This window comes from Vipera berus, assembly GCF_964194415.1.
Source record: "Vipera berus genome assembly, chromosome: W".
Classification (NCBI taxonomy): domain Eukaryota; kingdom Metazoa; phylum Chordata; class Lepidosauria; order Squamata; family Viperidae; genus Vipera; species Vipera berus.
Window position 1 is genome coordinate 25,637,423 of NC_138210.1, and position 15,928 is coordinate 25,653,350.

At 40.6% G+C, this 15,928-nt stretch overlaps 1 protein-coding gene across 1 annotated transcript in view; it reads left to right on the forward strand.

Moving 5' to 3' along the window:
* Positions 1 to 15,928, forward strand: part of LOC308676249 (cell division cycle protein 27 homolog) — a gene marked incomplete at both ends in the record, with an annotated part of 185,951 nt that overhangs the window by 33,365 nt on the left and 136,658 nt on the right. Inside the window, 2 exon segments of the mRNA XM_081342064.1 lie at positions 12,913 to 13,038; positions 13,514 to 13,611. Of these exon segments, the coding sequence (XP_081198190.1) occupies positions 12,913 to 13,038; positions 13,514 to 13,611 (224 nt within the window).

Here is a 15,928-nt window from a genome sequence, read left to right on the forward strand (position 1 = left end):
GCAGGTAGTGATGGGAGCATCCCGATACTCCCATATTACACCCCTTCTGCGTGAGCTGCATTGGTTACCGGTCATCCTCCAGGTGAGATTTAAGGTGCTGGTACTTACCTTTAAAGCCCTACATGGCCTAGGCCCGGGATATTTGCAGGACCGTCTGCTGTCGGGAACAACTTCCCATCGCCCAGTGCGCTCACACAGAGAGGGCCTCCTCAGGGTGCCGTCGGCTAGACAATGTCGGCTGGCGACCCCCAGGGGGAGGGCCTTCTCTGTGGGAGCGCCAACCCTGTGGAACCAACTCCCCCTTGAGCTCCGGATGGCCCCGGATCTCCAGTCCTTTTGCCGCGGCCTTAAAACATTCCTTTTTCATCAGGCTGACCTGGACTGACGACGGGTTTTTAAAATGTTTTAATTTTTAATTGTTTAGTTAATTTATTTTGGGGCTCTTTATTTAATTTCTCTTAACTTTTCTATTGTTGTTTTTATTGTTGTTAGCCGCCCTGAGTCCTTTGGGAGATAGGGCGGCATATAAGTCCCAAAAATAAATAAATAAATAAATATCAAGAAAATTTGATCAAAAAGGGTTTTTTGGATTTTTATCAAAAGTTATATGCTAGTGAGAATGTACAAACTTTAGATATAGATAAATATTTACAGGAAGTGCATATTCCTATGCTCTCACATGAACAAAGGGTAGGGATGATTTGTTTAATTACTTCTGAAGAAATTATTTCAGCAATTAAACAGTTAAAAGTGGGTAAGGGTCTGGGTACAGATGGCTTAACAGCAATTTATTATAAAACTTTACTTACAGAGATGGTAGAACCTTTAAAGGAATTATTTAATAATATCCAGGTTGGAGGAGAGGTGCCTCCGTCTTGGAGAAGGGCTTTTATATCGTTGATCCCAAAGGAGGATCAAGATCTTACTCAGCCTAAGAATTATAGACCTATATCGCTTTTAAATACAGATTATAAGATTTTTGCAAAAATATTGGCAAATAGATTAATGTCAGTTTTGAAACAGATGGTTCATACAGATCAGTCTGGATTTATAACTGGAAGATATATGAAATATAATGTAAGACAATTAGTTAACTTAATTGAGTATTTGGATAAGAATAACCAAGACCCTGCGGCACTGATATTCTTGGATGCTGAAAAAGCCTTTGATCAATTGAATTGGCAATTTTTATTGAAAGTTGTGGAAAAGATGAACTTTGGGGATGAATTTTTGCAATCTATTAAGGCTATATATCAACAACAATCAGCACAAATTATAATTAATTGGGGATTAACAGATGCTTTTAAAATTGAAAAAGGTACAAGACAAGGGTGTCCTCTGTCACCATTATTGTTTGTTTTAACATTGGAGATTTTATTGATTAAAATTCGGGAATCAACTACAATTCAGGGAATAAAAATAAAACAGAATGATTATAGATTAAGAGCGTTTGCAGATGACTTGGTTGTTACATTATCTCAACCGATTCAGTCGGTTATAGATTTGATGGAAATTATAAAACAATATGGGAAAGTTTCGGGCTTTAAGGTGAATAATAATAAGACTAAAATATTATCTAAAAATATGACTATGAATGAGAAGGATACATTAGTAAAACTGACAGGTTATGAAATTGTGAAAAAGGTTAAATATTTGGGGGTATATATTACAGCTTCTAATGTGAAATTATATAAGAATAATTATGAGACGTTATGGTTAAAAGTACAAAAGGATTTAAATAATTGGAAAAAACTACAATTATCTTTGTTGGGGAAAATTGCAGCTGTTAAAATGAATGTTTTACCAAAGTTTCTTTTTCTGTTTCAAATGATACCTATTTTGAAAAAAGATGCTAATTTGGATGAGTGGCAGAAGGGTATTAATAAATTTATGTGGGCGGGGGGAAAACCGACAGTTAAACTTAAGATTTTACAAGACGCTCGGGAAAGAGGAGGACTTAAGGTGCCTAATTTGAAATTATATTATGATGCAGTGGTTTTAACATTGGTTAGTGATTGGCTTAATTTAACTAATAAAAGTATACTTTATCTTGAGGTATGGGATTTATTATATGGGTGGCATGCATATTTGATTTATGACAAAAAAGTTGATAAGACTTTTAAATCTCACATCTTAAGAAGTGCTTTATTGCGTGTTTGGAAAAAGTATTATTATAAGTTAAATTATAAAATACCAATTTGGGGGATTCCTGGACATGCAATAGAGGGGGTATCTATGGGTGTGAATTTGGATATGATTTCTTATAAGCAATTACTTAGATTGGAAGGGAGTGACTGGCAATTAAGGTCGCTAGTCGAGTTAAAACAAGAAAATATTGTACACTCTTGGTTTCAGTATACTCAATTGCAAGCCAGGTGGAAGTTAGACCAGAAGGTTGGTTTGACACTGATGGATGAAAATTTGGTAAAACAGATTAAAGATCAAACTCGAGTGCACATAAAGAGAATTTATAATGCTTTAATAGAATTGGACTCGGAAACGGAATTGGTCAATGATTGCATGGTAAAGTGGGCTCAAAATATTCAAGAACCGATTCCATTGGATGTGTGGGAGGTAATTTGGGTTAGAAATGTAAAATTTACTCAAGCCCAAAATTTAAGAGAAAATTTTTATAAAATGTTTTATAGATGGCATTTGGATCCTAAAAAGCTGTCTTGTATGTATTCTAATTTACAGCCCAAATGTTGGAGATGTGGTAGTTTGGATGCTACCTACTTTCATATTTGGTGGACTTGTAGAAATATAAAAGCTTTTTGGATTATAATTTGGTGGAACATTCAAAAGATTTTTAAGAGAAAGATAAAGTTTACCCCACAATTATTTTTATTGGGTGTTATTACAGATGGTGATACTAAAGAAATTAACTTGATGTTGAATTTGATAACAGCTGCGAGGTTATTGGTAGGGCAATATTGGAAGAAGGATTGCCTGCCTACTATAGAGGAATGGACGCTTAAAGTGTCAAATTTAGCAGAAATGGCTAAGATTTCTGCTTACTTGAAGGATTATTCACAAGAAAGATACATTTCGGTTTGGAGAAGATGGATAGATTATATTCAGAAAAAATATGGGACCAAAAAGTTCCATTTAGCTTATGAGTAAATTCTAGATTGTTATAACTTAAACCTTTTTTATTATTATCATTAGTTATAATAATATATATATTATACGGTATTATTATTGTATTAGTATAAGTGGATACTTTTAGATTGTTTGTAATTATGTTATAGACGGGTTAAAGTGCATTATGTATTTGGTTATTTATATAGTTGGTTAATGTTAGTTAGATTATGATTATTTTATATTTGTAACCCTGTAATCAGCTTTGGGAAGTGGGGGAGGGGGAGGGGGGTTTAGGGGTGGGTTGGGGATGGGATAATATTGTAACTTTTATAAAACTTTTCAATTTAAAAAAAGTATTCAACAACGATATAGGTCTATAATTTTTAGTTTGTATAGGATCTTGATCTTCCTTTGGAATCAATGTTATAAATGCTGTTTTCCATGATGGAGGAACCTCCCCTCCAGATTGGATTGTTCTAAACAATTCTTTTAAAGGTTCCACCATCTCTAGTTGTAAATTTTTATAGTAAATAGCAGTCTTGACTTTTATCCCTTGCATACAGCTTAGAGTAAAATTCGACAAAAGCCTTTTTAATGAGATTTTGCTGAAACACTTCTTTACCCTTACAAACTATCTTATCTATATGACGAGATCTTTGTTTGTTCCTTAATAAATAAGCTAACCACCTGCCAGGTTTATTTGCATTATTAAAAATATTATGTTGCCACCTGGTCCGCCATCAGCATATCAAACTGACCTCTTAACAAGTTAATTGAATCTTTTAGCCTCTTGTCAGATGGATCCATAGTAAAAGCTTTCTCTTTCCTCTTTATTTCCTCCTCTATTTCTTTACGCTTAAATTCCATTCTACGTCTATATTTATTATTCAAATATATTAAAACTCTTCTCATATAAGCTTTACTTGCATCCCATACCATTTCAATAGAAGTACCTTTGTGCATATTCATAATAAAAAATTCTTTCATCTGCTTTTTACATTCTTCCACATTATCTACATATCTAAATAAGTTTTCATTTAATCTCCATGATCTTCTGTCACCATTACCCTTATCCAACTCCATCCAAACTGGACTATGGTCTGATAAAGTTCTTGGACATATCTTGATCTTCTTAATCCTAGAAAAAAAATCATTAGTAATTAATATAAAATCAATCCTAATTGTTCTAAACAATTCTTTTAAAGGTTCCACCATCTCTAGTTGTAAATTTTTATAGTAAATAGCAGTCTTGACTTTTATCCCTTGCATACAGCTTAGAGTAAAATTCGACAAAAGCCTTTTTAATGAGATTTTGCTGAAACACTTCTTTACCCTTACAAACTATCTTATCTATATGACGAGATCTTTGTTTGTTCCTTAATAAATAAGCTAACTACCTGCCAGGTTTATTTGCATTATTAAAAATATTATGTTGCCACCTGGTCCGCCATCAGCATATCAAACTGACCTCTTAACAAGTTAATTGAATCTTTTAGCCTCTTGTCAGATGGATCCATAGTAAAAGCTTTCTCTTTCCTCTTTATTTCCTCCTCTATTTCTTTACGCTTAAATTCCATTCTACGTCTATATTTATTATTCAAATATATTAAAACTCTTCTCATATAAGCTTTACTTGCATCCCATACCATTTCAATAGAAGTACCTTTGTGCATATTCATAATAAAAAATTCTTTCATCTGCTTTTTACATTCTTCCACATTATCTACATATCTAAATAAGTTTTCATTTAATCTCCATGATCTTCTGTCACCATTACCCTTATCCAACTCCATCCAAACTGGACTATGGTCTGATAAAGTTCTTGGACATATCTTGATCTTCTTAATCCTAGAAAAAAAATCATTAGTAATTAATATAAAATCAATCCTAGAAAAGGATTGATGTCTGTCTGAGAAAAAAGTAAAATCCTTTTCATCCATGTTTCTTTCTCTCCAAATATCTCTCAATTCCAAATCATCTTTCAACTCAAAGAAAGATTTAGGCATTCTAGCATGGTTAGGAGTATTTTTTTAAAAACCTTTCTTATCCTTCTGCATGTCCAGCACACCATTCCAATCTCCCATTAAGATACAAGACTTATAATCCCATTGAGTTATTTTGTTATGTAGCAATTTATAAAATTCTTCTTGTTGTTGATTAGGAGCATATATTCCAGTTAAAAGTATTTTCTTCCCTTCAATCAAAAGTTCAATAATAATATATCTTCCTTGTATATCTGCTTCAATTAATTTGGCTATCAGACCCTTCTTCACATATATTACTACACCATTTTTCTTCTCTGGAGCGGATGCAATAAATTGTGTACCCAGTCTCAAATTTATCAAATATTTTTGATAAGAAACCCAAATATGCTTCTCTTGCAAACATACAACGTCATTTTTAAAATGTTTCAAATACTGAAATATTTTCTTCCTCTTTTGTGGTGAATTCAAACCATTAACATTCCAAGTCAGGAATTTTGTCGCCATCTTTTGCAACTTGAAGCCTCCGGAGCACCTCCTGAAGATCTTCAGAGATCTGTCTCTTCGGCCTCGCTCCTCCCACTGCTTCACTTGATTCTTCAGTTGTAATCATCAAACATTGATCCTGTTGCCGTTGTTGTTGTTGTGCCTTACATCTAGATGCAGCCCGAGTTATTCTTTGAGTCATAGGTTCTTCTACTATAGCCAAGGCTTGCACAGTTTCAGAAAGTTGCTGTTTCTCTTGTGACTGTCGCTCTCCTTCATCCTTTCCTTCTTTATCTTCTGAAGATGGCGGTGAACCTGCTTTCAATACATTAGTATAAAAATCTCATGCCTTCAGAACTGTATTAAGACGGTATCTTATTCCAGCAAAATTCACCACAATCCCCATTGGTATCTCCCATCTGAACTGAAGCAGTTGTTTTTTCAATTCTTCTGCCAGAAAAGCAAAATCTTTTCTTTTTCTCAAAACTTTTGGGGGAATCTCTTTCAGAATCAAAACCTCCTGACCAGCAATTTTAAATCTCTTATTATAAAAAATTTGAATAATCTCATTTCTTATCTTTCTCTTCGTAAAATACACCACCACATCTCTTGGCAATTTCCTTTGCCTGGCAATCCAGGAGCTAACTCTAAAAGCTTTATCTCTCTCGCCAACGAAATCTTCAGGTTGAAACCCCAAATTAGGTGCCAGGGCATCCGCCAGCATCTCTTGCAAATTCTCTTGAGGATTCTCTTTCAAACCTCTGACCCTCAGAGCAAACTCCATATCTCTGTATTGTATCATCACAACCTCTTCCTCCGTTTTATCCATTTTATATTCAACTTCACCCATTTTGTCCTCCAACATCAGATTATTTTGTTTCACCTCTTCCACCCGTTCATTTAGAGTCTCAATACAACCTGAAGTGCTAACAGAATGTCCTCTCGCATTTCTTTGTTCTTATCCTCAATAAGCACAGCCACCTGTTCAGTTATTTTTTCAGACTGAGTTGCTAAAGCCACTTTTAAAGCATCTTGTAAGTCCTTTAAAGTTACAGGTGGAGCAGCTGCGGGGGATGATGTCAAAGACTGCAATCCAGATTGCTGAACAGGTGATGTCCCTGCACTTTTAGTAACAGGGATTCTAGGAGGCTTAGAAGCCATTTTATAACCAATTAACTCTCCGTCCAAACTTTCACTTTTCTTCTCCTTTAACAACTTAAACCAAATCTTGTAAATTTAAGCAGGTCAAATTTAAAGTCCAATTCCTCCTCAATATCCCAGCAAACACTTTCAATATAAAAGAAGTGAGAGAGGAAAGAAAAAAAAACCCCTTTGCTTCTTATAAAAAAAACATCTTCTCTCTTTTCCCTTTTCAGTCAGGCGCCATTTTCCCTTTCTTTTCCAAATAGTTATTGAGACAAAAAAAAAGTTTTCTTTTTTTCTGAGAGTTAAAGCCTTGTACTTGCTATTTATACGACTCCTGTATCCGCTCTGCTGCAACAATGTTTCTAGATGTCAATCAGATCTGGCAGGAGTGGATTCAGCATCTTGTTCTGCTGATAGCAGAAGAGTCCAGGCTTCGGGGGGGCTCTCACCCTTCAAGCCCCAGAACAAACGTTCTGGGGCTCTAGGGGAGCTCTACCCCTACCTGGGAACTCCCCCTCCCCTCTTCACCCGAGGAGTGGGGTTTTCACGCTGCGGAGCATCTGATTGTCGGCTGCTCCGCAGTTTAAACAGCAGTGAGGGACCAGCGGTCAATTCCGACCGTCCGCAACTCTGGAGAGCCACCCGGAAGTCCCCCTCTTTGCATCAGTCTTCATGCGAAAAGAAACTATAGTCCAACCTACCAAAAACCTAACTGAAAAAGGCAGACTAGAAATAAAAATTAAAATAAGCAAGAAAATGGTTAGAGAACACCTGTCTTATCTTGATGAATATAAATCACAGGGACCTCACATAATAATAATAATAATAATAATAATAATAATAATAATAATAATAATAATAATAATAATAATAATAATAATAATAATAATAATAATAAATAAAGTTGGAAGGGACCTTGGAGGTCATCTAGTCCAACCTGGCTTGCATCACGGAGACTTGGTTGGGCCCAGAGGGTGGTATTCCTCTGGTTGATCTTTGCCCACCAGGTTTCCGGGTGCTACACCGGCCTCGGGCTCAGGGTAGGGGCGGGGGAGTGGCGGTAGTTATGAGGGAGACCTTGTGTCTGCAGGAGGCCACCGTTCTTCAGATAGTTGGGTGTGAGTCTCTCCTCCTGAGATGTGGTCCTAGGGCGCAGTTGGGCTTGCTGCTGGTGTACCTTTCGCCTAGTCGCACAGCAGCAGCCCTGCCTGAGCTTCTCGATATCCTCTCGGGGCTGGTGATTGAGTTCCCCAAACTCATGGTTTTGGGTGACTTCAATCTACCATCCCTGGGAGGATCATCTGAGTTAGCTCAGGAGTTCATGGCTTCCATGACGGCCATGGACCTGACGCAAGTAATTCATGGACCGACTCATGTGGGAGGCCATACCCTTGATTTGGTTTTTCTATCCGGACGGTGGTTAGATGATCTTGGTGGGGGCTCTCCAATTGTTATGCCCCTGTCATGGACCGACCATCATCTCCTGCAGCTGGTCTTCCGTTTTGCAGCTCCTCACCGTGGGTGTGTTGAACCAACTAGATGGTTCCGCCCCAGGCGCTTAATGGACCCTGAGAGGTTCCAGGCAGCGCTGGGGTCCCCACCTGCCTCCTCTGCTCACAGCTCGGCGGATGCCTTAGTGGAAGCCTGGGAAAGGACGGCCACAGAGGCACTTGACCAAGTTGTACCCTTGCAGCCCCTGACCCAGTGCAGATCCCAGCGGGCTCCATGGTTTTCCGCGGAGCTCCGGGAGATGAAGCATCGGAGACGGGGCCTAGAGAGCTGTTGGAGGTCCAGCCGATCTGAATCCGACCGATTGCGACTAAGAACCTATATTAGGTCTTATCTCACGGCGATAAGGGTGGCGAGGTCTAATCACTTCGCTACCCTTATCGCGTCCGCAGATAATCGCCCGGCCGCCCTGTTTAGGGTGACCCGCTCCCTCCTTAATCAGGAGGTGAGGGAGGAACCCTTGCAGGGACGTGCCGAGGAGTTTAGTCAACATCTGTCGGACAAAATCGCTCGGATTCGGACCGGTTTGGACTCCGACTGGGCAGAGTCTGACGATCAGGACACGGGTGGTCTTGTCAATGTTATCTGGGAGGAGTTCGATCCTGTGACTCCGGAGGAAGTGGACAGGATTATGGGGAGGCTGAGCTCCACCACATGGTTATTGGACCCGTGCCCTTCCTGGCTGGTTTATGCAGCTCGGGAGGGGACACAAGGCTGGTTCCAGGCGGTTATATCTGCATCTTTGAGTGAGGGTAGTTTCCCCGCCGCCTTGAAGGAGGCGGTGGTGAGACCTCTCCTCAAGAAGCCTGTCTTGGACCCAGCTGTTTTAAATAACTTTCGTCCGGTCTCCAACCTTCGCTTTCTTGCGAAGGTTGTTGAGAGCGTGGTGGCGCATCAGCTCCCTCTGGTTCTGGATGAAGCGGATTATCTAGACCCGTACCAATCAGGCTTCAGGCCCGGGTACAGCACGGAGACGGCATTGGTCGCCCTGGTGAATGATCTCTGGAGGGCTCGGGACAGGGGATATTCCTCTGTCCTAGTCCTATTAGACCTCTCAGTGGCTTTCAATACCATTGACCATGGTATCTTGCTGCGGCGTCTCAGGGGATTGGGAGTGGGAGGCACGGTTTTTCAGTGGTTCTCCTCCTATCTCCTGGGACGTTCGCAGTCGGTGTTGGCAGGGGGGCAGAGGTCGACCTCAAGGCCTCTCGCTTGTGGAGTCCCTCAGGGGTCGGTCCTCTCACCTCTCCTGTTCAGCATCTACATGAAACCGCTGGGTGAGATCATTCGTGGTTTTGGAGTTGGGTATCATCAGTATGCTGATGATACCCAGCTTTTCATTTCGACCCCAAACCACCCCAGTGATGCCCTCAACGTGATGTCCTGCTGCCTGGAGGCGGTTCAGGTCTGGATGGGGAGGAACAGGCTTCAACTCAACCCTGACAAGACTGAGTGGCTGTGCGTACCGGTATCTCGGGATATTCAGGATATCCCATCTCTTTCTATGGGGGGTGAGTTATTACCCCCCGTAGATAGGGCTCGCAACTTGGGAGTCCTCCTAAATTCACAGCTTTCTTTAGAAGACCATATAGTAGCTGTGACTAGGGGGGCCTTCGCCCAGGTCTGCCTGGTGTGCCAGTTGCGGCCCTATCTAGACCGGGATGCCTTACGTACGGTCACTCACATGCTCGTGACCTCTCGTTTGGACCACTGCAACGCTGTCTACATGGGGCTGCCCTTGAAGACCACTCGGAGGCTCCAACTGGTACAGAATGCAGCCGCAAGAGTTGTGTTGGGAGTTTCCCGATACTCCCATGTTACACCTCTGCTCCTCGAGCTGCATTGGCTTCCAGTTGTCTTCCGGGTGAGATTCAAGGTGTTGGTAATGACCTACAAAGCCCTACATGGCATGGGTCTGGAATACCTTAGGGAGCACCTGCGGCCGGCATCAACTTCCCTCCGCCCAGTACGCTCCCACAGAGAGGGCCTCCTCAGGGTGCCACCGGTCAAAGAATGCCGACTGGTGGCCCCCAGGGGGAGGGCGTTCTCTGTGGGCACGCCGGATTTATGGAACCATCTTCCGGTTGAGCTCCGGATGGCGCCCAACCTCCGCTCCTTCTGGCGCGATCTAAAGACTTACCTCTTCGAACAAGGTAGCCTGGCCTGATGGGATGGGGTTGGGTTTTATTAATGTGTTTTAACTTTTCTTATTGTGTTTTAACTTATTGTAAGAGTTGTGTGCATTCTGTTTAATCTCTTTTAATTTTTGTATTTTGTCTTTTAACATGCATTGCCCTGTTCACCGCCCTGAGTCCTTCGGGAGAAGGGCGGTATACAAATAAAATAAATAAATAAATAAACCCCCTGCTCAGGTAGGAAACCCTATACCATTTCAGACAAGTGGCTGGCCAGTCTCTTCTTAAAAACTTCCAGTGTTGGAGCATTCACCACTTCTGGAGGCAGGTTGTTCCACTGGTTAATTGTTCTAACTGTCAGGAAGTTTCTCCTTAGTACTAGGTTGCTTCTCTCCTTGACTAGTTTCCATCCGTTGCTTCTTGTCCTGCTTTCAGGTGCTTTGGAGAATAGCTTAACTCCCTCTTCTTTGTGGCAGCCCCTGAGATATTGGAATACATCCCAGAGTTCTGAAGGAGCTCTCGATGTTGTCTCAGAACCATATCTTTACCATATCTTTAAAAAATCCTGGAGCACCAGGGAACTACCTGAGGATTGGAAAAGAGCTGATGTGGTTCCTATCTTCCAAAATGTAAAAACAAACAGACCTAGGAAACTACAGACCAATAAGCCTAACATCAATACCTGGGAAGATACTGCAAAAGATAATAAAAAACAGATCTGTGACCATCTAGAAACTAAAGTAATAACTAGAAGTCAGCACGGGTTTGTTAAAAACAGTTCATGCCAAACCAATCTTATTTCATTCTTTGATAAAGTGACTAAATTAGTAGACCAGCAAAATGCTGTGGACATAGTATACTTAGACTTCAGCAAGGCATTCGACAAAGTAGACCACAACCTACTTTTTGGGAAACTAGAAAAATGTGGGATAGACAGCATCACCAGCAGATGGATTTGTAACTGGCTGGTAAACAGTACATCTACAGGTGAAACTCGAAAAATTAGAATATCCATAACACCTCAGCAGTGCCACAGGCTGACAGCTTCCATGCCACGCCGCATTGAGGCAGTAATTGCTGCAAAAGGGGCCCAAACCAAGTACTGAGTACATATGCATGCTTATACTTTTCAGAGGTCCAATATTATTTTATGTACACTCCTTGTTTTATTGATTGCATGTAATAATCTAATTTTCTGAGATTGTGGATTTGGGGTTTTCATGAGCTGTATGCCATAATCATCACAATTATGACAAATCACGGCTTGAACTATCTTGCTTTGCATGTAATGAGTCTATTTCATATATTAGTTTCCCCTTTTAAGTTGCATTACTGAAATAAATGAACTTTTGCACGATATTCTAATTTTTCAAGTTCCACCTGTATTCTATTGCTTGTGTTTGCATTATATTGAATTCCAATATGACGTGGTCACTCTCACCCAAGGTTCTAGTGACTTCACCTCCCTCTATCACTTCTTCTCTATTAGCAATAATTAGGTCCAGTATAGCTTTTCTTCAAGTTCCCTCCTCTACCTTTTGGATGACAAAGTTGTCACCTAAGTTGTTTAGGAATCTGTTCGATCTTTAGGTGCTTTACAACAGGTGAGGTCACTCATGTAGTACCTGTTGATACCTCTCTGTGGACAAATGCTGTTTTAGTGCCTCAACATCCTCCAAATCATTGCATAGCCCTAATATTAAGCATGTAATAACAATAACAATAATAAAGTTGGAAGGGACCTTGGAGGTCATCTAGTCCAAACCCCTGCTCAGGCAGGATACCCATGTCAAACTCATGACATCACGTGACGTCACGAGACATATCGGGACTATTTTGCCATTGGCGGCAATGGTGTGGGCATGGCTTCCAGATGACGCATCCAGCCTGTGGGCCGGCAGTTTGACACCCTTGCCCTATACCATTTCAGACAAATGGCTGTCCAGTCTCTTCTTAAAAACTTCCAGTGTTGGAGCATTCACAGCTTCTGGAGGCAGGTTGTTCCACTGATTAATTGTTCTAACTGTCAGGAAATTTCTCCTTAGTTCTAGGTTGCTTCTCTCTTTGGTTAGTTTCCATCTGTTGCTTCTTGTCCTGCCTTCAGGTGCTTTGGAGAATAGCTTGACTCCCTCTTCTATGTGGCAGCCCCTGAGATATTGGAACACTGCTTTAGCACAGAAGTGGTATAAGGATTGTGTTTTGATGTCTATTTATCAGCAAATTTCTGTCACTACTGACTGAGCTGCTTTATTGCCTTCTTGCAATAAATGTGTCATTAATAGAGAAATCCTTCTTGTTGCAATTTAACAAGCAAAGCATAGAGAAGTTGCTGTCTGCAAGCTTCAATACAGGATAGACAGAATATTTATTTAAATGTAAAACAGTAAACTCAACAAATGCATGAGAGAGGATTTGTTCATTTTCTGTAAACAAGGAACTGCATCTGAGGATTCCATCTTATAAATAGGAAAGCTGATATTTAAACCTTATGCACCTCATTTCTATTCCTCTCATTTTACTTTGTTCTACTGTTTATTTTTCTTAATTTCTATTTTATTATCTTTAATCAGATTTGCAGAAGGAGAACTGATTCTGTATGGTGGAGTGTTTAGCAAACAGAAAAGTAATGAGGATATTGTGACAGAGTTTAGAGATTATGCATGCTTCACACTGTCCCTTCTGGGTCATGTGTACAGGTATGGCTTCTCTACTTTAGGGGATAAATTGTTGTTCCTTCACTATCCTCACCCAATATGTTGAACTCATCACTGGCATGTATGTTAGTGGATCTCATTGTTAGACAGTTTCTATGACTTGGATTTCATTACAAAGTTAGAGAAATATCTTTATAGTAATCCCCACCTTTCTGAGATACAAAACTCAAAAATGTTTGGACAGTTTTACCAATGTCATTTTACTAAGACATTCTGTTAAAGTCACTTAGCTGACTGTCCTCATGTTTGTTTATTTTTTAAGGAATATATAGTTTGCATAAAGTTTATGTAAGAAATGCAAGTTATTAAATACTTAACCTTCCAACATCCAGCTAACCAAGTGCAAGAGAGAATTCTAAAGTTAATTATATAGTCTGTGGAAAACGGCTGGCTCTTATTGTTTTGCCACTGAACTGTTTTTCCTCTATGTTACCCGTCTTCTCTTTTTCATTAACAGTAAGACAGATCGGCTTACCAAAGGATCTGAATGTTACCAAAAGAGCCTTAGTTTAAATCCCTTCCTCTGGTCTCCTTTTGAAACTTTATGTGAAATAGGTAGGTTTTGTTCAATTACTTTTCCAAATTTTTCATCATCTCAGTATTAAGTATTCTGATTAGAAATGGGAGACAGAGAATGACATCTCTCCTGTTATGAACTGGAAAAATTGCAGATGTCTATAAATTGAATTGAATTGAATTTATTAATTTTTTTAAAAAAAATCTTTATTTACATTTCATGTTAAAAACACACCATACACCAACAAAGACAAAAAAAACATTTACAATATACAGAAAACGAAGAAATCAAAAAATTGAAAACAATTTCAAAAATTTCAAATTATATCTACTTCTAAACTGACAATTATATTCCACTCATTAAATCTCTTATAACTATCCAACTCCAAAGCTTATTCATTAACAAAAACTGTATCACTTCATTTTTGACCAACCTCCAAGCCACCCTCATTTCTTTAATCTTTTATCCATCCAAATATACCATTTATTCCATGATAGAAATGCTGGTGTCTCTTCTTTACCCTTCAACTTCTTGGTCAATGTGTCTGCTTCTGCACAATCAAGTATTCTCCTAATTATAGCTTCATCCGGCAGAGTATGATTTGCCTTCCAAAATTGAGCATACCCCATCCTCGCCGCCGTTAAGATATGTAAAACTAAATACCATATTCCCCTCTTAATATTTCCAGGTCTGAAGCCAAGCAGATACGTCTCTGGTTTAAGATCAACTAAACACCCTGTAATTTCCTCTATTCATTTTTGAATCCTCATCCAATATCTAACCACTTCTGGACATGTCCACCATAAGTGATAATACGTGCCAATCCCTTTACCACACTTCCAACAATCGGCCGACAATCCGGGGAACATTTTGGAAAGTCTAGCCGGAGGGAGATGCCATCTATAAAGCATTTTGTATATGTTCTCCTTATATGACGTGGAAACCACCAGCCTCATATTAATCCACCAAATGTCTTCCCATTTCTCAAGTGGAAGTACATAACCAAAATTCTTCCCCCAGGCAATCATCGCGTCTTTTACCACCTCCTCCCATACTACCCTAATTAGCAACAATTTATAGCACTTAGATATCATCCCTTTCTCCGGACCCAGCAGAATCTTATCTAATTCCTGCAGATTCAGATAAATACCCCTTCCTTCCTTATCCTTCTTATACCTTGACTGAATCTGCAGGTAGGCCCACCACTCCAGTTGAAACCCTTGCTGAGCCAGATCTTGTCGCGTTTTGAGTTCTCCCCCGCTATCTAAAAGTTCTTTGTAAGTTGGTCTTCTTCCCTTCTTGAGTAGGGTCGGATGGGTCAAGGCTTCCAAGGTTGATAACCAACACGGAATTTGCACATAGTACTTGGCCCTTATAGTTTATAGTTTATAGTTTATTTGATTTATATACCGCCCTTCTCCTTGGTGGGACTCAGGGCGGTTCACAGGGCATACATAAGAAACACTATACAAAAATTAAAAAGAATTAAATCCATGCCCAATTAAAACAGAAGTACAGATTAAAAACAATTAAAAGCCCATAATCCCCCATCAGGCCAGACCAGCTAATTCGAACAGATGGGTCTTCAGGCCCCGACGGAAAGTTCGAAGGTCTGGTGCCATCCGGAGCTCCACCGGCAATTGATTCCATAAAGCCGGAGCCCCCACAGAGAAGGCCCTCCCCCTGGGGGCCACCAGTCGACATTCCCTGACTGGCGGCACCCTGAGGAGGCCCTCTCTGTGGGAACGCACAGGGCGGAGGGGAGTCGATGCCGGCAGCAGGTGGTCCCTGAGGTAACCCGGACCCATGCCATGTAGGGCCTTAAAGATCGTGACCAACACCTTGAACCTCACCCGAAAGACAACTGGTAACCAATGCAGCTCGCGGAGCAAAGGTGTAACATGGGAGTACCGGGAAACTCCCAAGACAACTCTCGCGGCCGCATTCTGTACCAGTTGGAGCCTCCGAGTGGTCTTCAAGGGAAGCCCCATGTAGAGAGCATTACAGTAGTCAAGGCGAGAGGTCACGAGCGCATGAGTGACTGTACACAGGGCATCCCGGTTCAGATAGGGCCGCAACTGGCGCACCAGGCGAACCTGGGCGAAAGCCCCCCTAGTCACGGCCACTATATGCTCTTCCAAAGTAAGCCGTGAATCTAGAAGGACTCCCAAGTTGCGAGCCCTATCCACGGGGGGTAAGAGCTCACCCCCCATAGAAAGAGATGGAACATTTGGAATGTCCCGGGATGCCGGAATGCACAGCCACTCAGTCTTGTCAGGGTTGAGCTGAAGTCTGTTCCTCCCCATCCAGACCCGAACCGCCTCCAATTCCGAATCAGTATATCCCTTATGTAAT